We start from the raw sequence: 25,920 nt of genomic DNA, 5'->3' as shown, positions 1-25,920 counted from the left end.
AAGTCAGAATTCTTTATGGCAAGCGAGAGAGACCCGAGCTTAATCCAGGAAAACCTTTAATTGCCCATAAATCAGGTTTTACAGGGCATTCATTTAGCCCTGATTGATATTCTTTTGTTAGGATCTGCATCCAGCACACTCGGAGACTCCAAACAGAATAAATACTCATACCCAAGCCTCTATCTACACACAATGGGGGCTGGCCCTCTAATATGGCTAAATTCATAAATTCACAGATTTTAATGCCAGATGGAGACGTTATCACTGCCTGTTTCCCCCCACCCCCCCCACCCCAGTAACATCAGCCGCAGAAAATCCCCCTGTGGCTCTTGCTCTGAGCCTTGTTCTGCTGCCTGCGCTTTGCCTTGATGCCTTGATGCTAGCAGTGCTTCTGATGTGGCTTTGCATGAGAGCAAGTGGAGGAGCTACAGGGCGCTTGTTACCACAGCAGGGGTCTCAGAGGAACCATGAGCTCAGGGGTGGCAAAGCAGGTCAGTGCCAGGGCTAGGGCAGGGGGCTGCAGAGGGGAGGGTCCTTCATGGGCCAGGTGCTCCCTGGGGGTTCATTCATGGCTCAAGCTGGGACAGGGCTTACCTAAGTAAGAGACTTCAAGGTGAACACGGTAAGAAGCTCATCACCTGCAGGAGACGGTGCCTGGATGTCCAAGGAGACAAGGGCAAAGGGATCCCCCAGAGCGCAGTGAAGGCAGGGGACAGGGAGGGCTGAGCAGCAGGGGCTGGGGGCACCACGGCCACCTCCAGCCACATTTGAGGGGGCAGCTCTTTTGGTCAGGCTTTTCACGGCCACCTCCAGCCTACAGCTGCAGTGTCGGTGACACGTGCTGCTCCGTGCCCTCGCTTCCCGCACCGCTGATGTTGCTCTGCCATCTGAGGTTGGCATCCAGCTCTTTGAACATTCACTGTGTTTTACACCCAAAGTCTGGCACCTTTTCCTGCAGGCTCGGGGCCAAGAGCAGGCTAGATCCCAGCCTAATGCCCCGGGCAACCTCAGCAAAGGGCCAGAGCAGAGACCGTGCTCAGCCCATGTGTCCCACGAGGTCTTTCTTCTCCCACACCAAGTGTCGCAAGCCCAGCCAAGCCGGGGAGCAGAGCTGATGGGTAAGCAAGGTCCCTACAGCAAGGACAACTCCGGGGTGGTGGGTACTGACCCCCCTCCCAGGGAGGTCTCAGTGGCCATCACCAGCCATCAGTCCTACTGACCCCTCCAGCTTTGTGCAAAGCCACTGGCTCACACTGCTTCACCCTGCTAATCGCTCTGCTCTCCAATTACAGCCCTGTCGGCAGTGGAAAACCCAAGCCCCATCTTAGATTGCTAATTAGGCTACGAGCCATCTATCTCACTGCTCAGCGCTGTCAGCCCTTCCTGCCACGCAGATCCGATCGTGTTTGAGGCAATAAGATATCAAGGGGGGACAAGCCTGTCTCTGGGTAGTACAGTGTGGGGGATTGATGTTTGACTCAGATGTGAATATATTAATTAATATCCATGGATTGCTTTGGAGAGGGAAAGCACTGCAGGGGGACATTAATTCCTAATTGTTACTAATTGAATTTTGCTGCTAGGTCAGTGGCAGGTCACAGAGACTGACACTGTGTGTGTGCGTATGACTTTGCTGCTCACTGCTATACCAGCAGTGACACCCCCAGCCCCCTCGTGCTGAAGAGCTGACGCTGTCCCAGCCTGTCCTGCATCTCCTGGCCCAGGGGACCTGCCACTCTGCGCCCCTCGGCATAGGGAATGGCTCTGAAAAACCCAGTGGCATTGCATCAAGACATGGTTAGTGGGTCCAGATAGGAGCGACCTGCCCCACATGGCGCAGCACGACCTGGGTGACCCTAGGCAGTGGTACTCGGTGCCTCAGTTTCCCCTCTGGGACAGCATTGACAATGGGGGGTGGGGGGACCCCGTCTGTCTCTGGCGTTTGCTGTGCATGGGATGCAGTAAACGCTAGAGCAGCGTCAGGTTTTGGTGTCTGAGCCATGCAGTGAGGACTGCGGGGGGGGCAGCTGATCCCACTGCAGGGAACATGGGGGCAAAAGGAAGGAGCTTGCTGCTCCGTGGGGTCCCAGGTTAACCCAGCACCACCGGCATCTGCTGCCGTGCCTCCCCGTGGGTCAGACCGAGATGTTTGCAGCCCCTGGAAGGCAGCTGGGCTGATGCTGAGGCAACAGCAGTGAAGCCTTTGGTGGCTCCTAACCAAGGAGAAGCTGCTGCCACTCTGGGGACCACTGGGGCCCGTGCAGCTCCCAGCAGAACCATCATCCCCGTGGGAGCAACTCCCTGGGCTGACCGGGATCTCTATGCAAAGCAGCGACTTCTAGAAAAGCAGATTGCTTTTCTTTCCCATGCAGCTGAACACTCAGCTGAAGCTCTCCAGGATTTTGGCAGTCTGAGAGAGGTCGTGGAGGTGTTCTTCACTGCAGAGCATGATTTGCCATAGCCCGTGTCAAAGCAGGGCCAGGAGGGCAGAGGGACACGGTCCCTCTCTGGCCTGAACACGACCCACCGCCGTTTTGGGGCTGTGGAGGTGTGCTTGGCTCCAGCCCGGCCAGGCTGGGACCTGCTGGGTGCCATGTGGCATCTTACGGCAGCGATGCTCTGGCAGGAGAAGCTCTTCAAGGACGGAGCTTTGACCTATTCTCTCTGCAAAGCCTGGGGAGGGGTTAAACTAAGCCCCAAAGGGCAAAACAGACCAGAGCCCAACCATCAGGGTACCACACCAGGATGCTTTTGGCTTGTGCAAATCCACCTGCAGCTGCCACCTTCCTCAGCTTACTCCACTTGAGCTGGGTCTGACGGCAGTGGGAAAAAACCTCTGTCAAGAGCATCGGCCACATTGCAGTGAGACAAGACTCAGAGCCTGGTAAAAAAAGCTGTTGGGGTTTGTTGTGGTTTGGGGAACCTTTTTTTTCCCCCTTTCTTTCTTCCTTCTGTAGCTGTTTCAGCTCATTTCAGCCTGCAAAGAGCCAGAGACTGCACTCCATCCATGCCCCCCTCTAGCTGCAGCTTGGTCCATGGTGCTGCTCAGTGCCAAGACCTCTCCCTGTGTCTGGAAGGAGAACTGGCACTCCCAGGCTAGAGCAGGCTGCAATTAGGCGAAACACATCCAATTAACACTTGAGAGCCTGTTCAGGTAGGCAAACCACCCCAGTCCCTTTCGGGAGGAACCCTTGTGTCCCAGCTACCTGTGCAAAGAGCCACCAGGTCTGGTGGGCACCAGACGCAGGCATCAATGCAGAGGGGAGCTGACCCCACGCCCCCTCGCTTACCCCATGGCTGGAGTTTGGGTGGTCTCAGCTTTCAGCAAAGAGACCCAGGAGGGTCCCGGCTCCCGCAGGAGCAGCACAGCAGGAGCTCCCTGCAGCACCCGCACTTGGGGCAGGGTTCTGCTGCCGGATCCCCTGTGCCATCTGGAGCAGTCATAACAAGGAAGTTATTCTCAGCTCCATTTATGTGTCTGCCTGACATCTCTCTTGCTGTCAAAACCAGCTTCCCCAGGCAGTAAATAGTTGTTTGGAAAAGAGCAAGTGGGTGCTGAGCTTGTCTCCATGTCTGAATAAATCCTGCTAATGCTTTGGTAAGGCACAGGAGATCGCTGGGTGTGCCAGCAAGAGCAGGCGGTGTTTATACGACTAAAGGGGAGGAGGAGGATGGTCTCCTCCCCACCCAGAGCAGCTCTGAAGGTAACTGGCACTGGGGACGGGGCACCAGGCAGTAGGGACCAGCCTGGAGGTTGTTGTTCATTGCATTGGCTCAGCACAGGATAGCGTCCGAGCCCACCGCCCTGGGGAGCTGGGACCCTCCATGCAAGCAGAGGAGGCTGCAGCCTTTGCTGACTCCAGGCTCAGGTCTGAGCATCCCGGGGGATGTACGTGCCGGTCGTTCCAGGCACGGCTCCGCCGTTGACTCAGCAGCGAGCTTTCCTCCAAGGGCTTTGGTCAGCCCTCGCAGGGCAGGCTTGGGCTGAGGGAAGTGGAGTTCTGCTTCATCCACGGTTGGCGTCCGTCCCCTGAGCAGAGGGGACCAGCCTGTGTCACCGTGACACCTGCCTCTGAGCCGGAGGAGGACCTGGGCAGGTGCTCTGGTAGAAATCTGTGTGTTTTGCAAAACAGAAGGTCCCCTCCTTCCCCACCTGCCTCGCTAGTGAGCCTTGGGTCTAACAGCACCATCCCTCTGCTGTCTTCCACTTGCAATTGCCTTCCTGGGTTTTAGTTTCCCCAAACTCCTGCAAAGGCACAATAATTCCATAGTAGCTTTTCCAAAACAGCTTCCCATACAGATGGAGTTGATGGCTTTCCCTTGCAGTGGAGCTGCAGAACCGCCCAGGAGCTGCTCTGGAGAAGGGGTGGGATAGATCCTGGTCAGTGCAATGGGAATGTCAGTGTTTGCAGACAAGCCTCCCTCCTGGAAAAAAGTCTTTAGCCAGACCTGGTTGTCTGGGGATCAGATCTCCTTAAGGACATGCATTAACATCTTCCCACTGACAGCTTACAAGGCTGTGATTTTAGTAAGGTATTGAAAATCCAAGCATGGTGTCAGGCTCCTCATGTTTCCCTTGTGTGCTCTTGGGATGCAAAGAAGCTAAAACTAAAAGTGTTGATTAAACTGCTAAACAGCAGAAGCTCCTCGACCTGGCAGGGGCTGTGCAGGGCCACCTTGTGGGCTGCTGAGAGGGATATTTGGGGCAGGAGAGGATCGGTGGGTGGGAAACAGAGCAGAGAGCATCAGCCCTACAGCCGCAAGCTGGGTAAGCCCAGCTCCTCTGGGCTGGGAACCCATCCTGCAAACGGGTACCCATCCATCAGGCAGCTTTGGCATCCATCAAGACATGGACAAGTCCAGACCAGACCCACCCACTGTCCTGTCCAAGGAGGGATTGAGGGCTGGGGAAGCGGCACCTTGCACATGTAACCCTGCCTGTGGTCTGCTCTCTCCCTGCACAGGCGTTTCTCCTCTGGGATAGCCCAGTCGCAACCTCCATCCAAGAGCAGTACTGCGAGAGCCTGACGCCTGTCACCAACCACACCGGTGAGTGTCCTGTGTCACCAGCCATCCCCAGGGGACCCCAGCAGCAGGGATGGCTGGAAGAGGGTTTTGTGGAGGGGGTCTCTTGGCTGATCCGCAGCTGCCCAGATCCTTTCTGGGGGGAGGTGGGGTGCGTGGAGGCTGCACTGTAGCCCCGTGCCGGCTGCTGCAGCCTCTTTGCAGGGTGACAGTTGGGGCAGGTAAAAGGTGCAGAGCTCAGGAGAGCTAAAAATAGAGAAAATAAATGTCTGGTGGTCTGGGCTCGAGGGGGAGGTGGGCAAAGAGATATCTGCCTGGCTCTTACTCCTGCGCTGCCCATTCTGCGCCATGCCCAGGGACACCAGGACCTTTGTCCCCTGTGTGTCCCCCCCTCTGCAGTCCCCCTGCCCAGGGGTGACAACTGGAGGTTGTGACTTTCTGCAGAGACCACGTCAGCAGTGCAGTCTGGCCAGCCTGTGCTCAGGGCTCGGCCACCTTCCGTCCCCCAATGCTCCTAGATGTGTGCCATTGAGAACCTCGGGCCACCAGCCACGAGGAGCTTCTGGGGACATGGCCACGGCCAGGGCTGCCTCAGCCGAGCTGGGTGAGACCAGCAGGGCCACGGGCAGCTCAGTCCTACTCAACACCCATACTGGAGTTTGCGTCTAACTGGGTCAAGCCCAAGATGTGTTTGTACCAAACCTGGCTTTTAGCCTACATTCAAGACGTGACTTGGGTGTCACTGCAGCAGTGACAGGTCTGGTTCAGGGACAGGCATTAGGGGAGGAGGGAAAGGAGAGGAGCTCACAGGAGCAAGGAGAGAAGTCCTCCCCAGCTCAAGGATGCTGCAGAGTTCATTTTCCCAGGACTGAATGAAGACCAGAGCAGGCACCAGGCGATTGCCCTGCTTGCTCCCGTCCCTGCTGCTCAGAGCAGCTGCCTCCATCAGGGTGACGGATGGCCGCGGAGGCTCGGCGCTGATGGATGGCTGCCTGCCACCCGGCTCCCATTAACAGCAGCATTAAAAACTCCTTCTTGAAAAATTACAGCTTGGCACCAGCTGATTCAGTGCCTGGCTGAGGCCAGGCCACCACAGCCCTGCAAGGAGCATCCCCAGGGCATCCCCAGCGGGAGAAATGGAGGCAGAAAGCTGAGGGAGAGCAAGGTTGCCTGTGGAAATGGAAATGCCTGCGTGTCTCTGACCTGGCCATGGCGCAGACAAAAAACCTGGTCATCACTCATGTGCTTTGCTCCCTGAAGGTTTCATCACTCCGCTCGGCCAGGTGGCTGTCCTTGGCCACGTTAGGCTGTGATAAATGGCATTTGTTTTCTTCTTACTCGTCTCCCCTGCCACAACATGTGTCCAGCGTTGTGGGCTCTGACCCACAGAAGCACCAGCCAAGCACCACAGGATCTTCTTGTGATGCACGGACCTGGTGGCATGACCCGGGGCAGCAGGCAGGTCCCAGAGCCTGCTCGTGCCCAGCTCATGGCCTTTGCAGCCCACTGCTGGAACCTCCTGAGCCCAGGGGAGAGGGTAGAGAGTGGGCAGAACTTCTGCCATGGCTTTGCTGATGGGCATGCCCTGAAATTGCCGCTGCCCTCAAGCAGTGGGTGCTGCTTTCTGCTTCGCTCAGTAGGGATTTATTGGTGTGAATCCCAGCAGGATTTACTGCAGCTCAGTGCCCATCACCCTGGGACAAGGGAGCATGTCAGGCTTCAGATTTGCAAACTCCATGCATCCAACCTGCCATCCCTGAGTAATTCATTCATTTGGGATGGGGATGGTGCATGTGAGAGCCACTTCCAGCTTCACAAGGGGGCTTAGAACACGAGGTAGACATGAAACTAATTGTCTTATGCCTGCTGCTTGGGAAGTGGAGCTCAGCACCAGCCTTCATCCTTGGAGTCCGTTTAAGCCCTGCCTGATTCAAGCAGCAATTCCTAGGGAGGGATATTTACAAACCTGAAAACTTTGTTTCAAGGCTATTTAACATGAAAGGTTGTTAGGATGACGCTAATGAGAATTGCAGCGAGGCCGTGAGACTTAATTTGTTAGTGTCTGCACAACCCCTGGGAAATGGCACATGCTGGTAACACAAGCCCAGTTGGTCCTCTGGCACGCGGCTCAGCAGGGCATCAGTCGGATGCATGGAGGCGCCCTGCCTTGTGCTTGTGTGCAGCACCTCTCCTCCGAAAAACAGCCCAGCATGAGCTCTTCTCCCCTCTCTGCTCACCAATCCCTTCATTATTTAATCTCAGACTTTTTAATGAGGATGCATGGCTGGACAGGGGTATCGCCAGGGTGCCAGCACTCCCTGAGGCACATGCACTGAGCTGGAAAGGTCTCTGCTCACAACAGTGTGGTGGAGACAGGTCGGGGGGGATGCTTACCAGACTCATGGGGTGCAGGCATGGGCAAGCAAACCCTCATCCTGGGATGAGCCCCACAGAGCTACCTTGTCCTGCCCTCTTATGAGCACGGATTTACCCATCTTCCTCTAAGCACACTGTCCCCGATGCTGGGCAATGTCCCTTGGCATTCAGGCTCCTGCACAGGCGTGATGGTCCAACCTGAGATTTTAGGTATGTGTCAAAAATACCTCTCGATGAGCCTCCACTTCTGGCCAGTGCTAGAACACGTGGGCAACCATGCACAACTGGCCACTCCACCAGAAAGGCTGCTTTCCTCGGTAGTGGTGAATATTTCCTCCTCCAGGCAGAAATCATGTCAGGCTGGACTTGAGGTCAACGTGGTGCATCAGGAAAGTCAGGTCAGTGGCACCCTCAAACATCTGGAAGCCAAGAAGTTCCCAGATGAGGCTTGCAAAAGAATGCAGCGAGGATGAGCATCCCTTGTGCGGGGTGCATAGGTGCTTGTCCCAAGGGCTCCCAGCCTACAGAATGCCTCAGACTGTGAATTTGTCTTCCTGATGATTTCAGCTCCCTGGGGTCTGTGCGCAGCTGCTTCTCGCCTTGCCCTGCCACGAAGCCGGTCAGGGAGCAACAAGGTCATTTCACCCATCAGGGCAAAGCATCCCCCTGCAGCTGCAGGACCGCTTCCCATCCCGGCACTTCCCTGGGGAAGGAAAGGGGAATCTGAGCAGATGGGAGAGCCTCTTCCTAATTAATAGATGAGGCTTTTCCAAAGCAGCCCAACAGAAAGCACTCAAGCAGAGCGAGCTCAGAGCACTTATGGGCTTGTTTTACATTCATAGCACCCAAGCTTGGATCAGCCCAGGGAGTTGGCACCCAATTGCTAATAGCCCCGGCTGGTCCTGACTGCACGATCCACTCCTTTAAGCTGTTAAACCATTATCACAACAAATTGTTATCCTCAATCCTGTGTATGGGCTCAGGAGAGAGAGAGAGAGAGGGGGGAGAACAGCTGATTCTTTCCCAGGGAAGAAACCTTTCCTGCCACTGCAGGTTCACCTAAAACAAAGGAAAATGACACCAAAGCTGTGCAGAACTGAATAGAAATGTCTTTTTTTTTTTTTTTTTTTTTTTTAACTGGAGGCTTTTCCAAGGAGGGGAAGGGAGCATAGCTTTGCATTTAAATAAAGCAAAGCAACTTGGTCCAGATATAGCAAAAGCCTGTGGCTAAGAAGCACAGGCGAGCAGCAAGCAATGAGAGCATTTCCTTCATGGGCACTTTATCAGACAGGTTTGGAAACACGTTTCACAGCGGGTGACAGTTTGACCAAGAGACTTCCCACCTGCTCCAGCTCAGCTCCCCAGACCGCTGACACTGCTCCAGCAGCCCCTTCTCCTGCCACTGCTGTTTGATTCACTCACTGACTCCCCTGGGGAAAGACTGGAATTTAAATTCATAAAGGTCAAATTAACAACATGGGCGCCTCTTTTCCCTTCAGCCTCGTTGGCATCTCTCCCATCAACACAGAAATACTAATAAAGGAGATGAGCAGGGGCTAAAGAGAAGCATTGAGCCCTGGCAGGGACTTGGCACTGAGGGAGAGTGGTGATACTGGGGCAGGTTTGGGAACCAAAACATGTGAACTCACCTATATGGAAAATCATAGCAGCTGAAGTGTACACTAGCATCGATAAAGCCATTCTTCTCCATCATCCAGGAAACAGGGATGTCAATAGAAACCTGCTTATATTCATAGATTTTATTGTAGCGGAGGAGGGAAGAAGGTGCTGAGGTTTTCTGGTAGAAAACAGTGTCCTGGCACATCTCAGCATGAGCAGCAGCTACAGCAGCTAAACTGTACTTTGGACTGGATGCAGTAAAACTGTTGCCAGCTACCCTGTTCAGTTGTAGCCAAACCAGAAGCCTTTGCTAGGAGAACTCTGCCGGTGAGGGATTACACTGCTTCGCTCACCCACCAGCAAAACCCAGCCAAGAGCAGGGAATAAGCCTCTTCCTGCTGCCCTTGGTAATAATGCAACTCCAACCACTCCACGGGTCATACCATGAGAACGGGATGTGTCCCAGACCCGACCCACTACCTCATATATTCCATAACTACATGTGCTCCACAGAACCGTACCTGGATCCATCTGAAGTGACGACACTGAGCAAGTGCATCAATACCAATGGCAGAAGCTAGGTTTGGTGCCTCTAATTTAGTCTTCTCCAGAAGAGCAGCAAAGACCCAAGGGGACAGTCAGTGATGGTCAATAACAACAAGCCGAAAATTCATTACAAGGACACTTTGCTATCATAACACTTAATTAGCCTGTGTAATTATTTTACATTGAGGATCATGGAACTGGAATGCTTGGGAGGACTGCTGGTGATGTTTTAAGGACTGGACTCTTACAAGGGTAAACAGAAACACCTAATGCCACCAAAAGCAGTGCTGGAGGTAGGGTGTGGACAAGGATCTGAGTATTCTGAGGCAACCACAGCTGCTCCCAGCCATACAGAGTGCCCAGCCCCAACTCAGGGGGCAAGCAAGCAGCAACACCACTCCAGTTTCAACCCTGCGTTAACACAAATTGTCCCCCAGTGCCGTTTCCCTCAAGGTGTTACTCAAGCATTTAGCACCTGAGTGACTCCACAGCTGGGATGGAGCCACCCTTCCTTGGGCATCCCCCAAAGGCCCTGGCTTTGGGGCAATAAGGTGTGAAATGGTTCCTCCTGCTCCACCAGTGTGGTGGAGCTGCCTGGGAGGGACAAAGGATCTTCTGCACGCTGGCTGCAGGGATGGGATGAGATAACTGTGGTTGAGTAAGAGCTCAGGACAGGTAGAGATATGAGCGCACACCTTTCAGCTGTTACTCAGCTTCCTGAGACACCTTAGGTGAATAACCCCACCGCTCCCAACCACAGGAATGAGCCTGTGATTCAGAGATTCCCACCAGCGCTCCTGGCCCCTTTGCATTGCACAAGGAGAGAGAAGCTTCGCCCTTGGGGCAGCTGTAGCATCACTGGGGGCACAGCAGCCAGCTGGGATGCTGCGCTGGTGCAGAGCTTTGCCCCGTGTGAGATGAGGACGTGTTTACCAGCACGGCGGTATCAGCACCACCTTTGGTTTAGTCCTCTTCACATCACCCTAGCAATGGTTTGACGGTACAGTAACACTTCAGACCTCCTGGCATTGGCTCAAGAGCACTGTGGCCACACGTCTGGTGGTGCTGGCCCAGGATAAACATGTTCCATCCTCTTTAAATTTGCTCAAAACCTCTTGGCAGATTAGCTGGGACTGGAGAGCTTTTCCCTGCCAGGCTTCACATGGCTGCGTGGCTTCAGCTTGGAGCCATCCCAGGGGCCTCCCAAGTGGTGGAAGCAGGCTGGAGGAGGATGTTTTGTATAAACAGGAGGGATATTGCTACAGCTATCCTGAGACAGTTATTGTGGTATAGTTGTCCCAGTGTAAGTCCCTGGACAGGTACTTTTTTTCTTCAGAAGAAAGCAAACGCTTTGTACGGCTCCAAAGCAGCACAACCCGAATGAAACGGCGCGAAGGGACTCGAGTGACTCCCCCAGTGCCACATTCCCTGTCTTAAAGCAGGAGCGGCTCCTTCCTACCCCAAATGTCATGCTTCTGTGCAGGAGGGAGCCAAACCAGGGGTCTTGGTGCAGATAGGAAATTCATTGACCTTTCTTGCTGTAAAGCTGCAAAGACCAAAAGTGTCTGCGCAGCCAGTGGCGCTGAGGAAGCTAGAGCAGGCATCTGCAGAACCGGGAGAATAATCCCCCTGCAAATACAGATGGGCCGCAAAGCAGATATGAAAGCATTTAGCACTGATACATATAATTTCCATGCTAAATAGTGCTCTAAGTGCTGGAGGCTTCATGCCACTGGGGAACAGCTGGAGCACACTGTCATGCTGGGCAGAGGGATGTCGAAGCCCTCACCGAACTCATCGCCTTCGCTGTTTTACTTAACCCTTCCCCAGCATGAGATGATTTCCCCCCCCCCCCCCCCCCCCCCCGTGTGTGCTGAAGAGAGCAGAAAGAGCAGCATCTGCTTTCTTCAGCTCTTCTTCATCAAGGCGGTTCTCGGTGTGACCCCAGGAAAAATATTACAGCTACCCACCAGGTTAAAAACTGATGGGACAGACCTCACAACACTGCCTACCATGGTGCTGGGGCAAAGCCTGCTGTGCACAGCGCGAGGTCCCAGGAGCCTGCTACAACCTGCTGCTCTGCTCATCCAAGGCAGCCCCCAAGCCCAAATGTCACCCCACCCCACAATCCTGACCCACGGGACAAGGAGGGGACTGATCTCCTGGTGATGCTGCTCCACCTTTACCCTGCAGCCCTGCCACTGGGGGACTTGCAAGAGCCATCCACTCCTTTTGTCACCTGGTGGGCGTCCACCGGCGCTTTGATGGCAGGGCCAAGCAGCAGTAAATTAAGTTCCTTGGAGAAATGCGGAGATAATAAATCCAGGCTTGAGCAGATGTGTAGCAGAATGATGCCACCTTTATCTGACCACATCATTTCCTTGAATCTGTCTTGGGTTTGGTTCTTAATTGCATCGCTGTGGTTTTGTTTCACTGATGGAGAGGGTACGTTGCTACTGCTCTCTGGCTCTACTGACTTTTAATTACTGAGTCTTCCTGCTTGCCCCCCCACCCCAAGCAGTCTGCTTCTGTGCCCCAGCACAGCATCTGGGACGTGGGAGGGAAACTGAGGCATGAGAAGACAGAGAGAAAATGGAGTTTGTGCGCAGCCCCACTGGACACAGGGAGGGTTTTCAAGGACTGCATGAGCTACTCTGGGCTTTGGGACTGTGCAAACCCCATTTTTCTGTGCTGGGTTATTCCAAGTGAAGCTTTTCCTGCTCCAGATATTCAAGCAACATCTCCCATGGGTGAATTCCCAGGTGGCTAACAGGGAGAGCGCTTGCAATATAATTTTGTCCTCAGTTGAAGCAATTCCCTGTTGTCTTTTCCCTACCTGGATAAATACTATCATAAATTTTTATACAGGCACTTAATTTTCTGTGACCCTCTATTTCTCTGTCAGATTTGGGTCAAAACAACTAAGGAGCTCAACAAACACTAATGGATGCAGATACGCATAGACACGCACACTACACGTGATTAAATGCACCTTGTTTCCTAAGAAAGACAAGCTTAAACCAGTTAACTGAAAGTGAAGGTTGCTGCAGCAACCATACACATTAGCAAACCTAAAAGCAAAGGTCACCATTAAAATTAATTTCTCATCACAAGCTATGGAAGGCAGAAGGTAATGCTCACCATGCTCTGATGCTTCCCCAGCTCACGTGCTTGGAAATTGTTTTCCCTTGCAAAGACTCTTGAGGAAAACCCTCCTTTCCTTCACACTGAAAATTTGCTCTGAGAACATCCCAAGAAACCAAGGTCCTAATTTTTCAGATAACCAATGAAAACAGATATTCCTCCATGAAAACCTTCATCATATTAATAAAACAGTATTTTGCTTGGTCACTCTTTAGCCAGCTCTATCCATTGGAAGTTCTGGGAAAGTCATTCAAATAATCGGGTCCGGGTGGAGAGGAAACGCTGCATTCACACCCCCAGAGCTGTGAATTGGGGTGTTTTGTCTCAGAAATGGCAACGCCTGCCTCTGCGCTGACAGCACACGTGTTGCTGGTACCCAGGAGTGGTTTGCACTGAATTCTGCCCCTTCCAGGCTCTGCTGCCCATCTGCCTGCTGCTTGTCAAGGATTGTGTTCTGTGGATATTACAGCCGTTCTGCTTCCAACCTCACTTTGAAATGTAGCTAGGACATATTTAGCTACAGTACATGTTGTTCTAAATATATACAAATTATACATAAAAAAGCCTGCAATCTGGCCTACCTAATGCCTATGTTAGCATACTTGTGTAGCTGGGAAAAGCACACAAGTCCTGCTTGAAATCTGAAATAGCAGCAGCAGACTTGGAGTTTTCTTCCTGGGAAAGGCTGGAAGAGACCAACAGGAACCGCTAGGAAGGAGCTCCTGCAGCCAGGAGGTGTGAGAGAATTGGAGGGGCCCTAAGGAGCATCCCACCAGCTCAGCGTCAGACCAGGCTGCAGTCTCCACGAGAAAAGGGAATATCTAGCTTATTGCTGGCTGTTGTGGGGCTGGATGCCAAAGCCATGGTTGAAGAAAGGAGCAGGGCTGGAAGACCAGAGGCAGGGAACTCCAAGCTGACTTGGGAAGCCAGGACAGAAAACCAGGTTTGTGCCAGAGCTGAGCTTACTACAGGGGCTCAGACAGGTCCAGGGCAATAGTCATGGCCAGGATGGATCAACCAGCCCTTGGGGAACCTTGGCACAGACCCCATTTGGTGTCTGCCATGAGGGTCTTCGGGGGGGCGAGCTTGCAACAACCCATCAGCTCAGCCAGGACCACAGCTCCAGCTCTCCTGGCAGACCTTGGCCCTTCAACAGCCTGGAGGTGGCTCATGGTGGCCCACAGACCACCACTAACCCTCCACCCTTTTTCCCTGCAGGTCCCCAGTGCAACGCCTCGGTAGACCTGATCGGCACGTGTTGGCCCCGGAGCGCGGTGGGACAGCTGGTAGCTCGCCCCTGCCCCGAGTACTTCTATGGCGTGCGGTACAACACCACGAGTAAGATGACCAGCGCTGGTGGGCACACGATGGGCGAAGGGTGGGGGAGTTCAGCCAGCCATGTGCATCAGGGGCTGTGGGGGCATGAGTACAGAGCCCCCCGGGGGCTCTGTGGGATCCATCAGCCAAAAAAGAAAAAAGCCCACCCTCATATCCTGAATTTCAGGGAGGGAGGTTTCAGAGCAGCAGCTTTACAAGCAGCACGTCCTGGACATGCCCCTGCGAAGGGGGACAGGGCTGGTGTCCCCATCTTGGGGACAGGGGGAGAGGAGCGAGCCTGCCCTGTTGTTGGAGGTGGCAACCCAGCTGAGCAGGGACTGGGGGACCTCGTGGCTCGTCCCCTCCCGGCACGGGTGGCTGCATTGTCACTGCCAATGATGTGCTGGGAGCTGGGGACAAAGTGAAGACATCTGAAAAGTGCCCAGAGCCATTCCTAGCACATGGCTGAGTTTCTGACCACGCAAGTGCTGCTTTTGCTGAAAGAAACATCTTGCTTCCTGCAGAAAACATCTATTTCTCTCTCCGACACTTTCTTTGCAGCAGTGGAAGATCGCATGCGTGCAGCTCTTGCTTTGTGGGACTTCTTATGCCATTGCACGAGTCTCTTTGCATTAATCCATACTTCTGCCTGCCTAAGAGCCAATGCCATCCCTGTCCCATCCCATCACCCTGATGAGGCTCATGGTCTCTCCTGTTAATAGCAGAAGCCCAGCATCGTCCCAGTGCTGGCATCACCCCACTGTTGACGTTAATCGGATACTGCCCCGGGGCTGCTGTGGCTGTTCCTTCCCAAACAGCCTTACCACTCACCATCCTGGCTGGGAGGCAAAAAAAGCTCCTAATGCAGGGAGAGAAGTGAGAACTTCATGCTGCCACTGCAGCAGCGCTAGCAGGGTGGCACGTGATGGCTTGAGCAAACAGCACAGAGGAGGGGAAAAGGAGAGTGGAACTAGTGCTGCTCCCACTGCATCTCGGCAGTGGGAGGTGTCGGGGTCCCCCAGTGCCAAGGGGCAGAGCTGGTGCAGACCCAAAGCCCTTGAGTGAGTCTGAAATGGTCCAAGGGCTTTGGTTCTGCAGTTGCAACCTGAGCTGGCTTCAAAGGAAAAGAATCCACTGGTTTGATGCCAGTGACACCTGACTAGTGACAACCACCAGGTGGTCACATCTTTGTGCGACGGACACGCTCTCTTTCAGATAATGGCTACAGGGAATGCCTCGCTAACGGGAGCTGGGCAGTGCGGGTCAACTATTCCCAGTGCCAGGAGATCCTCAGCGAAGAGGTAGGACTTCGGTATCCCTTGGCTGGGCTCTTGGGGGAGGGTGAGGGACAGACAATGGAGTTTTGAAGAACAACAGCACCCAGGAATAGCCCAAGGGAGCTGTGGGCTGTGGCAGCACCCCAGATAAAAGGTGGCATGCAGTATATGTGACACACACTTTTCTGGATTTGCATTTTTATTCCCTGCCAAAGTTAAAGCCATGCCCGTTTCCATCCCTGTTAAAAATCCAAGAGGATTTGCAGTGTCAGGTCTCCTGGTCCCAGGGCTGCTGGGTGCAGATCAGCGTGCCCTCCAGCCCCACCAGCCTCCCCCAGCCCCAAGCTCTCAGTGTAAACCCCAACCCTCCCTGTCAGCAATGAAATAAAGGAGATGTTTAGGAAGCTGAAAGGGATAAAAAAAATGGAGAACAAGAATTATAAGCCCCTGAGTAGGTCAAGCCCCCCCTCAGAGCAGAGGAGAAGAGATATGGGCTGTTCATTTGCAGCTGATACCACCTCTGGTATTTAAGATGCTGATATCTCTTGCCAGGAATGGTTTTCTCACTCAGTTAATTGCTAATTCACAGGTTGGATGAGTGCCTAACAGCAGGAGCAATCAATTAATTTAATTATCACTCACACCTTCCTGAGATCCCCTGCTCCCTCTGCCCAAATTCATCCCAGCCTCTCGGCTGCCCTCAGGGCAACTGGGAATGAACCGAGACACCAGATGCCACATTGCCAGTGAGCTGGGACCAGATACAGCAGGGTTTCCCCGGATGGTGGGCTGGGGATGTCCCGTGCTGAGCCGGGCTGATGTAGGGGCAGCAGCAGTGAGCTGCCCTGGCACGGGTAGGATGTGAAATGCTTGAGCCCTTTGCCAGGGCCAGGTTGGTGCCTCTCCTGCCCACGTTAGCCCCATCCAACCAGCCCCGTCCCCTTCCAGCCCTTCTCCACTGCCCTGCACCAGGTGGGCTCCAGTTGCTTTCTGAAAAAGGGCCCAGCATCTGCAGTGGGGCTCCCAGAGGGGATGGGTTTGTGGTGGTACCCAGGGCTGCTGCTGACCCCCTTCCCATCTCCCCCCACCAGAAGAAGAGCAAGCTGCACTACCACATCGCTGTCATCATCAACTACCTGGGGCACTGTGTCTCGCTGGGGGCCCTCCTTGTGGCCTTTGTCCTCTTCATGCGCCTGCGGTGAGTGACCCGACCCGCTGCCATGTTCCTGCTGGGGGGGTGAGCCTAGAGACATCACCCCCACAGGCTGGGGGTGGACCCAGCCCCTGTCTTTTGCTATATCCTCCCCCATGGCTGTTGCTCTCCAGTCTGGAGGGATCATGTCTATCTCAGGGTTATTTTCCTCCTGTTCCTCTTTTGAAACACTCTGCTATGGATGCAGTGGGTCCTCCTTGGTGCCTTCCACCTCCTGGTCTTGATCCTGCCCACCTTACCCAGGGCACAGCCCCAGCAGCTTACCCCTGGGGTCCCAGCAAAGACAGGCAGCTCCACAAACAGCCGTGTCCCCCGGCCCACATGTGACTGGCCCCCAGCCACCCACCATGCTCTGATGGTCCCTTGTCCCCCCCTCCCCAGGAGCATCCGGTGCCTGAGGAACATCATCCACTGGAACCTGATCACAGCCTTCATCCTACGCAATGCCACGTGGTTCGTGGTGCAGCTCACCATGAACCCGGAGGTGCACGAGAGCAATGTGGTAGGTGCAGCTTTGCCAGGCAGGCAGTCGGAGCCCACCCCGAGTGGCTGGGGTGTGTGGGGAGCTTGAGGATCCTAAAGATGAGGCCATAAAAGCAGCTTGAGGGGCCAAACAGGGCTTCCTGGTGGCTGCAGGACAACTCAGGCTTGTGAGAATCATGGGTTCAGTTGCTGTGCTGGGGTCTGTGTTGCTTTGTGCATGTTTCACCACTGTAACACAGAGCTCCTCTCTTCAGCCCCCGTGTCTCCTCCTAACCCTCTTGGCAGGTCTGGTGCCGCTTGGTCACTGCTGCATACAATTACTTCCATGTCACCAACTTCTTCTGGATGTTCGGTGAGGGCTGCTACCTGCACACGGCCATCGTGCTCACCTACTCCACGGACAAGCTCCGCAAGTGGATGTTCATCTGCATCGGCTGGTGTAAGTGCCAGGATGTACCCTTCACCCACCGGGTGTGCAGGGGTCGAGTGATGGGTGATGCCCACCTCCCTCTTCTGCTCCAGCTCTTCTTTCACCCAAATATCTGCAAAAAGGCTGCTGGGAGCAGGAGGATGGGATTTGCATGGTCAATTCATCTCACTCGATGGTTTATCCTCTGTGAGAGAATCCCTGTTACAGCACAGTTTGGTGGCAACGTTGCACCCCTGAGATTCACCTGCATGTTCCTCTGCAGGTATCCCCTTTCCCATCATCGTCGCCTGGGCCATCGGGAAGCTGTACTACGACAACGAGAAGTGAGCCTGATTGCTCTCATTCCCCTTCTCCTTCCTGTCCCAGCTCCCCAGGGATCAGTCGTGCCAGGGGCTGCAGCAGGCACGGATCCTGCCTGGAAGGGCTGGCACAAGGCAGGGTACATGGAAAGGGTGGGAGGAAAAAAAGGTAATATTATTCTGTTCTTTCCTTTATCCCACCTTCAGGCTCTCTGCCGCCCTGCCTGCAGCTGCCTGCTGCTGCGTTCTTCTCTTCAAAGGGCAAATGAGATGTTTAAGGGGGAAAAGGCAAGATTAAGCCCGAGCTCCTACAACATGTTTGCTAAATGGAGCTGGGATTTAATCTATGGGCAGAGATACAAAACACCGCCACCTGAGCCGTTTTCACAGGGACTTGCTAATGGAGGTCTTAACAGACACCTGAGAGTTTGTCGGGCGGGCTGGGAAGTTCAGAGGAGACCATTTGGATGAGCGGCAGCTCGTCTTGTTTTCCAGGGCAAGTTTTGTCTCCTGACTTCAGCAGCCCTGCGCTACGTGCAGGCATGGCACCGATTTAACAGAGCCCAACAAGGTGCTCCCAGGACACGGGTACACGTGTGGGAGCTCCCGTGGGATTTGCTGGGGTCAGAGCCGGCCCAGACCTGTGTGCCTGTGAGGTTGTCCCTGCCCATTCTACAATAACCAGTTCCACATCCCCATGGAGCCCATGAACACCCGCATGTGCCTCCATATACCGCGTTCCTGGGCTACAGCAGTTGAAGCTGTAGTGCTTTCACCCCATGGACAGTGACTTACAGAGAGTGTGCGAGGGCAGGAGTAAATCCAGGTTGCTCACGCTGCAGGTTTGTCCCCGACATGGCTTGTCCCTGACACCGCTTGTCCTTGCCTCGCAGGTGCTGGTTTGGGAAGCGAGCGGGAATTTATACCGACTACATTTACCAAGGTCCCATGATCCTGGTGCTGCTGGTAAGAGGAAAGCGCCCTGCTCGCTAAATCCCCTCTAAATATGGGGTCCTTCCCCCTCACATGGGACGCAGCTGCTGCCAGACAGGGTCTTGCCCCCTTCCTGAGCTTCTCCCTGCTGCTGGCAGTTACACAGCCCCACAGCAGTGATGCCGCTCGGCCTGCAAGCCCGGCTCCCCTCACCCAAACTTCACCAGTTTGGGCACCTAACCCCTGATGGGAAATAGCGGGCACGGATCCTGCCGGCTTGGGGTGGACTAGAAAGTCCTCGGATAGGGATGCTCCCATTGGCAGACTCCCACGTGTGCCAGTAAGTCCTTCCATCCCTGCCCTGGCAGGGTGCTTTGGGTGCTTTGGGTGCAGGTTGGTGCTTTGCCAAGCATTCGCAGCAGCCTGGGGACCTCAGCTCCATTCCCTGATCCACATCACATCTCTCCTGTCCCTTGGCTAAGCAGCGATGCTTGAACCAGGGCTTATAGGGAGCATAATTTGCTGGGGCTTTGCCCTTTTGGGAAGGGACAAAGAGCAGCAGTGGCAAGCCACACGCAGTAGTGGCAGGGGTCCAACCTGTGTTGGCAGGGGGAAAGCCATGCACGAGGTCCCACAGCATTCCCTCCCTCCTTGCCCAGTGCTGAGAAAACCCAAAGGAGGGCTAATCACCAGCACCAAACGGCCTCGCTGAATAATTGAGCGTCTTCTCATTTCCCAGCCCATCAGGTAGCCCGGCCACTTCTAATCTGTGTCAATTGTGCTCCGCTCCCAGTGCTGCCTTCCTGTGCCCTCATTAGCAGTTCGGCAGCCGGGAGAGTGGCCAAGCAGCTCCTTGCTGCGATGGCAGCCATTCTCCCAAAATCCCTTTGGCTGCCTTCTATTCCTCCTCCCCTTCCAATTTTTTTCACCTTCAGCCCTTCCTTTAATGTTTGCCCTTCTTTGCCCACCTCCTGGCGTGCCCTACTGCCCCTCTCCCTTGAAAACACTCCTAAATGCTATTGCTAAAGTGCTTTAAAAACGATAAACGCAGATGCCCTGATCCAGTGCGTGGAAGGCAGCAGGTCAGGGTCAAGAGGGAACGTTCCCATTCCCCCTGGCACAGCCCGTTCCCTCCGCTGCGGCAACGGGAGGAAAGGCTGGGGGAGCAGACACTGACCAGGTGCCCCTTTCCTTCGAGATCAACTTTATCTTTCTGTTCAACATCGTCCGAATCCTCATGACAAAGCTCCGGGCTTCAACCACGTCAGAGACAATCCAGTACAGGTAAGAGCGTGATGACCCTGCAGAAAGCAGATCTAGAAACTGCCTTAGCATGGTTACAGGGGACAGGGACAGCCCCGTCAGCTAAATGTCAAGGGGGTGGGAGCATGGAGAGACAGCGAAGAGCACCTCAAATGCTTTTCGGAGGCATGTGGCTATTGCATCTGGTTCAAAAATCCTGGACGGTGAGAGCTTTGTGATGGAGAACGTGGATGGTTGGATCTGCCGTCGAAGGCAGCCGCTGGGAGCAGAGTCCCTTGGCAAAAGCCCGTTGTGGTGGGACCCGAGCAGCTGCCCGGGCTCGGAGCTGCAAACCCTGGCACAGAGGTGAGAACTGGACCACACTTGGCAGCAAAGCAAAGGCTGAGGAAGGAGGAATGAATCGATGCCACCCAAACACCTCCTCACAAGGAGAAGGCAATCTCCCAGCAGCACAGGGCAGGAAAGTTTAACCCTTCCCTGCTGGGGAATATTTTGCAGACAACTTGGGAGGTGCACAGTCAGAGCAGCCATCTGAAGTACCCAGAACAGGAGAAGACACCTTGGTCTTCCTCAATGCTCCTCTCTGGATTGCTTTCTGGGCAGGAATCAGGGAATCGTACTGTAAAAGAAGCAGGTTTGGGGCTGAGGGTGGCTTTTTCAGCTGAGAATGGAAAAATTTGGATGCTGTCATTGGGAAATGCCAGCTTCCCTCATCTGGGAGTATTGAGCTGGGATGAAGGATTCAGCTTGGGGTGAGCAAAGATCAAGGCTATTGAAATAGGCTGCTTGGCCTCAGCAGTTCTGAGAGACTTTTGGGTTTCCAGCATTTGCCTGATTTTGGCAGGGAACATTTTTCACCCTTGGGCAGAACATTTTCATTTCCCATAAACATTTTGTGGGACAGAAAAAACTTACAAACTGTTCAGTCATGCTTAAACTAGACAAGGGACAGCCCTGGAGGGCTCCTGCTCACCTTAGGCGACGGCTTTTGGTGAAAAGCTGATGGATCCCCTGCTACATGGCTGCTCCCCTGGAGAAGTGCACCGGTGCATGTGCTGTCCCATAGTTTGACAGCCTGAAGATGCTCATGTCCTCAGTTACTTCCAGCTCCTCTGTGCCATCTGCCAGTTTGTGTCAGTGGCTGTGGTTCTCCTCCAGGCCAGCAATGCAGGACAGGTCCCAGGCCCCATCCCTGCCTAGCCCAGCCCTGCCAGGGATGACTTTTCCTGTGTTCAGCTAATGTTGGAATTTGTCCGTTACCAGGATCTTTAAGCAAAATTTCTTGTCCCTTAATCCAAAGGAATGAGATGCCAAGCCCAAATCCTTCCCTCACTCTTGTACCAGCAATATTACTTTCCACAGACTGCACTTGTAATCTTATCAAGAAAAAGATATCAAATTAATTAGCTGAGTTTTCCAGAAACCCATATTGAAGGGTGTGAATTATTTTACCCCCCTTAATTCCTTTTAAATTGAGCCTTAGATCAGCCAAGTAATCATTTCACGCCAGCTCAAGGTCAAGCCTTCGCTACCCACTGCCCTTTTGTGGATGGAGAAGCCACAGAAGGTGCCCAGTGCTCACACCAGCCCGGTCACTTGGGGATCACTTTGGAAAACAGCTCAGCTCTGCTCTGTCCTCCCCCGGTCACTGGTTTGCCCAGATCCAGCCGGTCCCATCCCAGCCGTGCTGGTGCTGGGGGTGGGATGGGGAGATTCCTGGTGCCCAGGGCTATGTTGCGGCAGCTCAGGTCCATGTTCTCTCCCCAGGAAAGCAGTCAAGGCCACGCTGGTGCTGCTGCCCTTGCTGGGAATCACCTACATGCTGTTCTTTGTCAACCCGGGGGAGGATGAGATCTCCAGGATTGTCTTCATCTACTTCAACTCCTTTCTGGAGTCCTTCCAGGTATGGTCCTCAGCACCAGTCCCCGTCCCAGTTCCCCCACCAAGAGGTGTGGAGGAGCCTGTCCTGGCTGATGCCTTGCCCTGCTTCTGCCCCCTCCCCAAACCAGACAGCCCCAAACCCTGGGGTTGCTCCAAAGCCTTTGAGCCTGGGGTGCCTGCTGGCTGGAGCTCCACAGTGACTCCAGCTTGTCTCCTTGCAGGGCTTCTTCGTCTCTGTCTTCTACTGCTTCTTGAACAGCGAGGTGAGCACTGGGGGCTGGGGGGTCTATACTCTTCCTTGCAGGCAGATCCAAGCCCCTGCACAGGGCTTGGAGGGTGCTGGCACCCAGTTCCCCAGCTGAAGGCGTTTGCTGGTCAGCGTTGGTGCTTTACCTCTGGCTCCAGGGATACCTGCAGCACGAGACTGTGCCCAGAGGGGAATGGACACTGGCAGTCTCCTCCTCTGGAGGAGGGAAATCCACCCCCAAGAACAGCTGCTTTAGGGGTGCATCTGTGTGACTCGGTGCAGCAGAAGAGCCAGGGGTCCCCCCATCCCTAGGAAATCCTTCTCCAAGGCAGTCCCCATAAACATGTGGGTACCTGGCACATGGGCAAGGGCACCTCCCAGGCTCCGACCCAAAACCCAGACAGCAGAAAGCAAAGGAGGTGAGAGCAGAGGCCAGTTATTTGGGCAGCTCTTTCCTCTGCCTCCTACCAAATGCTCTTGCACCATTGCTGGCTCAGGAGAGTTTGCTCCAGGCAAGCTTGCTTTGTTACCAAATAGTATACAATTGATGCAGGAGGAAAAGGGATGGGACCAGGGCTGTCACACCATGCAATTCATGCTCTGTCATCTCTCAGTTCCAGCTGGGCTGGTGGCAGATTTTGGTGTTCACCCAACTGCACCATCCAGCACCCATCTCCCAGGGCCATCCCATGCTGCAGTCGATGAAAAGGCATTTCTTCACTATTTACCTGCCATACAAAGCACGTGGGCTGTTGTAGGGCAGAATTAACATTGAAGAAATGCCACTAGTATGAAGCAGACAAGCCATAAAACTTTCCCAACCGTTGCTCAAACCGCTCTTAGCCCCTTGCAGCATCCGATGCAGCGGGTGAGGTGCTGGCTTCCCTGCAGAGCCCCCGCTCAGATTTATTTCTTCTTTTCATTTCCATTTTGTGCTCAAAGGCACCGTCAGTTTGGTTCATCTCTCTTCACAACTGCAAGGGCTGCATTTCACGGGCACCACATCAAACAAGGCTGGGTGTCCCCGGAGGTGACAGGGGCTCCCAGGACCCTCCCTGCCCCCAGGGAACTTGGCAGGGGTTTGATAGCATTTTTGGTTGAAAGACTGGGGATGGCTGATGCCCCTGGACAGCTTCAGAGAGCTGTGTGGTGACTTAATGTCCCCTTCTCTGTCTCACTCCCCCAGGTCCGATCAGCCGTACGGAAGCGGTGGCACCGATGGCAGGACAAACATTCCATCCGCGCCCGCGTGGCTCGGGCCATGTCCATCCCCACCTCCCCGACCCGCGTCAGCTTCCACAGCATCAAGCAGTCCACGGCTGTCTGAGCGGGGAGGGAGCTGCCGTACGGGGTGGGGGAGCTGGCGTCCCCACTGCATGGGACCCCTGCCACGGAGCAGCACAGGGGCCAGGTCCTGCCTGCACCCACTGGTCTTGCAGAGGGCACGCCAGCTCGCTGCGGATATGGGAAACCCGGCAGAAGCTCCTGTCCCCCTTGCTGGGGCAGCCCTGTGGGTCAGGACAGCTGGGGTGCTGCTTTGTCATCTCCCTGGCAGCGCTGTGACCTGCTGGGGTGGCAGAAGGAGCCAGGACAGCCCAGAGAGGTTGCAGCAGCCTCCCTGCCTGCTTCCATCCTGGGCATGATGCCCCATGTCCCATCACTGCCTCTCTTGAGTTTGTCACTGCTTTGAGGTGACAGGACACTAGGACATTGCTGGGACAGTTTATGGGGCTAATCCCTTGGGAAGCTGTGTCAGCCTTCCAGTGAGTGCATGATGGGATGCTGCTGGGGGTGGCATCTGGGTCGATGAGGGATGGATGAAGAGCCCCTGGACTGATTTCAGATGTTGCTTTATGTGGCTGTGTTTTTGTACCACCGGGGTTCTTTGAGCCCTTCCAGCTCTTCCCCTGCACCTTGCTGCATCCCTGGGATGTCCTGTAACTGCCGCTTGGTCTGACCAGGTCATTTCTCATCTCGACACCGAGGATGTGAGGCAGAGTAATGGGGTGGGAGAGGGGACGGAGCCTTGCTAGGGTTGGGGATGGGTCCCAGGGGCTCTGAACAGCCACATGGTAGTGGTCTGGTCTGAAGGAAGGCGTGAGGTTTAGTTAATCCTATGGTCTGGTCCAGCCCAGATGGATCTGCAGGTCTTTGCAAAGCCCCTGGCCCTCAGGCCCATGCCCCTGCTCGGGGATGGAAAGGTGAGGGACCTCCACAGTGAGGCAGTGGCTGAGCTCCCCAGGGGCAGCTACCGTAGGGACATGCCGTGGTTTTGCTCCCCTCCTCCCTGCCCTGCTTTTACCTGTGCAAGCGGGCTCGGTGCCAAAGCTGCTCCTTGCTTTTACACAGGGGATGGGGCCAAATCATTCCCAACGCTGGGATTAAGTGCCTTGGAGGAGCAGCAACTTCCCTCCCCATGCCAGGGACCTCAGATCATCTCCTGTGCAGCTGCCAAGTCCCTGATCCACCCCCGATGCCCTGTTTCATGTGGTCCAAAAGGAGCTGAGCAGAGAGGTCCATGCAAGTGGAGGGTTGTGCCCTGGCCTCCTTGGAGCCAGGTTTTCCCCACTCCATATGAGGTCTAGGGATGCTCAGGCACGGGGAGGGTGCCAGAGATGTTAGAGCGAAGTCTGCTCTCTGCATCCCAGGGATTTTGCCACTGGAGCCCTACAGGGTCTGGCATGAGTCCATTCACACTTCTGTGCCTCAGTTTCCCTACTATAAAGAACAGGCATAAACATTTCCTGCCCTGGGGAGATTCAAGCATCTTTGACATTGTAGGACTCTGTGATTTCCTCAGGATACACCACCAGAAAGGAATAAAATCTTTCTTTTTTTCATTAAAGGGAGGCAGAGGCAAAAACCTCCAGTTTCTTTAAACGTTTGAGAAGTTCAATAGTTTGAAGCAAACTCCTCCTCTCTCCCTCCCACTGAGATTTCCAACCTGCATGGTTACTGTGCAGCTAAACCCAGAACTACCCCATCGCCTCCAACAACGTGCTGAGAGCGACAGCTCCCGGTGTGACAGCGACCACAACGAGGACCCTCCCCTGCACGTGGGGTGGCCTTCAGTCCTTGTACAAGTTCATCCATCACCACCAGTCCCAGAAACTGCCCCTTATCCAACATGTGGGTGAGAAAAGGACCCCCAGTGTTACGCGATGGGGAACCTGGCAGCTCCCAGCTTTACAGCCACTTTCTGCTGATGCCCTACAAGGAGGAGACTTGTGTGTCCCCACTGTGGGTCACTTTGATTTCTCTGCTGGGTGCTTTGGTAGGAGTTAATAAACAGCTGGTGGCTACAGAGAAGGGGAAATGCCCCAGGAAGCTTTTTTCACCATACATATAAGTGGTGTTACCAAAAAGTGATGTGCTACATGTTCAATTTGGATTTTTCTAAAGCGGGGTCATTTTTGATGGAAAAGAAGCTGGAAATTGAAAAAACCAAAGAAAAAACCCAAACAGAATCATCTGTATTCCCATCACTGTTTTTTCCTTCTCCTCTTGATGGTCTGCTCTGACTGACATGACTTTGCTTTCTGTAGCTGGAGAAGTGTGTGTATTCTCAGCCTTGTTTGATTAAAATTACTTCAGTTCCTCTCACAAGGACTTTTGGGGCATGTTTATCGTTTGGAAAAGACAACCCCAGCACAGCCACTCTCCATCTCACGATGCAGTGGGCTCAGCATCCCGCTGGCCACAGAGGTCCCTGGGGCAGCTGGGGGCTTTTTTGACTCCTCTTCTACCCTAAGTGCTCCTGCCCATAGTACAGAGGTGGGATACAGGCTCCTCCTGAAGGTATCAACACCATCTCGTCTAAGGGGGGGTGAGGAGCACCCTGTGTGGGTCTCCCACACAAGTACCAT

General features: G+C 54.3%; 1 protein-coding gene across 1 annotated transcript in view; it reads left to right on the top strand.

Annotated features, from left to right (window-relative positions):
* The window catches only part of CRHR1 (corticotropin releasing hormone receptor 1), a 29,524-nt gene extending 3,862 nt beyond the window's left edge, over positions 1 to 25,662 (top strand). The window contains exons 2-13 of the mRNA XM_005439423.3: positions 4,965 to 5,049; positions 13,930 to 14,049; positions 15,244 to 15,329; positions 16,397 to 16,503; positions 16,900 to 17,020; positions 17,287 to 17,440; positions 17,694 to 17,754; positions 18,624 to 18,696; positions 19,862 to 19,947; positions 21,694 to 21,829; positions 22,029 to 22,070; positions 23,241 to 25,662. Coding sequence (XP_005439480.1) covers positions 4,965 to 5,049; positions 13,930 to 14,049; positions 15,244 to 15,329; positions 16,397 to 16,503; positions 16,900 to 17,020; positions 17,287 to 17,440; positions 17,694 to 17,754; positions 18,624 to 18,696; positions 19,862 to 19,947; positions 21,694 to 21,829; positions 22,029 to 22,070; positions 23,241 to 23,381 — 1,212 coding nt within the window. The 3' untranslated portion in view covers positions 23,382 to 25,662. The remainder of the gene's footprint in view (positions 1 to 4,964; positions 5,050 to 13,929; positions 14,050 to 15,243; positions 15,330 to 16,396; positions 16,504 to 16,899; positions 17,021 to 17,286; positions 17,441 to 17,693; positions 17,755 to 18,623; positions 18,697 to 19,861; positions 19,948 to 21,693; positions 21,830 to 22,028; positions 22,071 to 23,240) is intronic.
* The last annotated feature ends 258 nt before the right edge of the window (positions 25,663 to 25,920 follow it).

The sequence above is a fragment of the Falco cherrug genome, chromosome 20 (genome assembly GCF_023634085.1).
Source record: "Falco cherrug isolate bFalChe1 chromosome 20, bFalChe1.pri, whole genome shotgun sequence".
NCBI classification, from domain to species: Eukaryota; Metazoa; Chordata; class Aves; order Falconiformes; family Falconidae; genus Falco; species Falco cherrug.
This window is presented reverse-complemented; position numbering and strand designations above follow the sequence as displayed.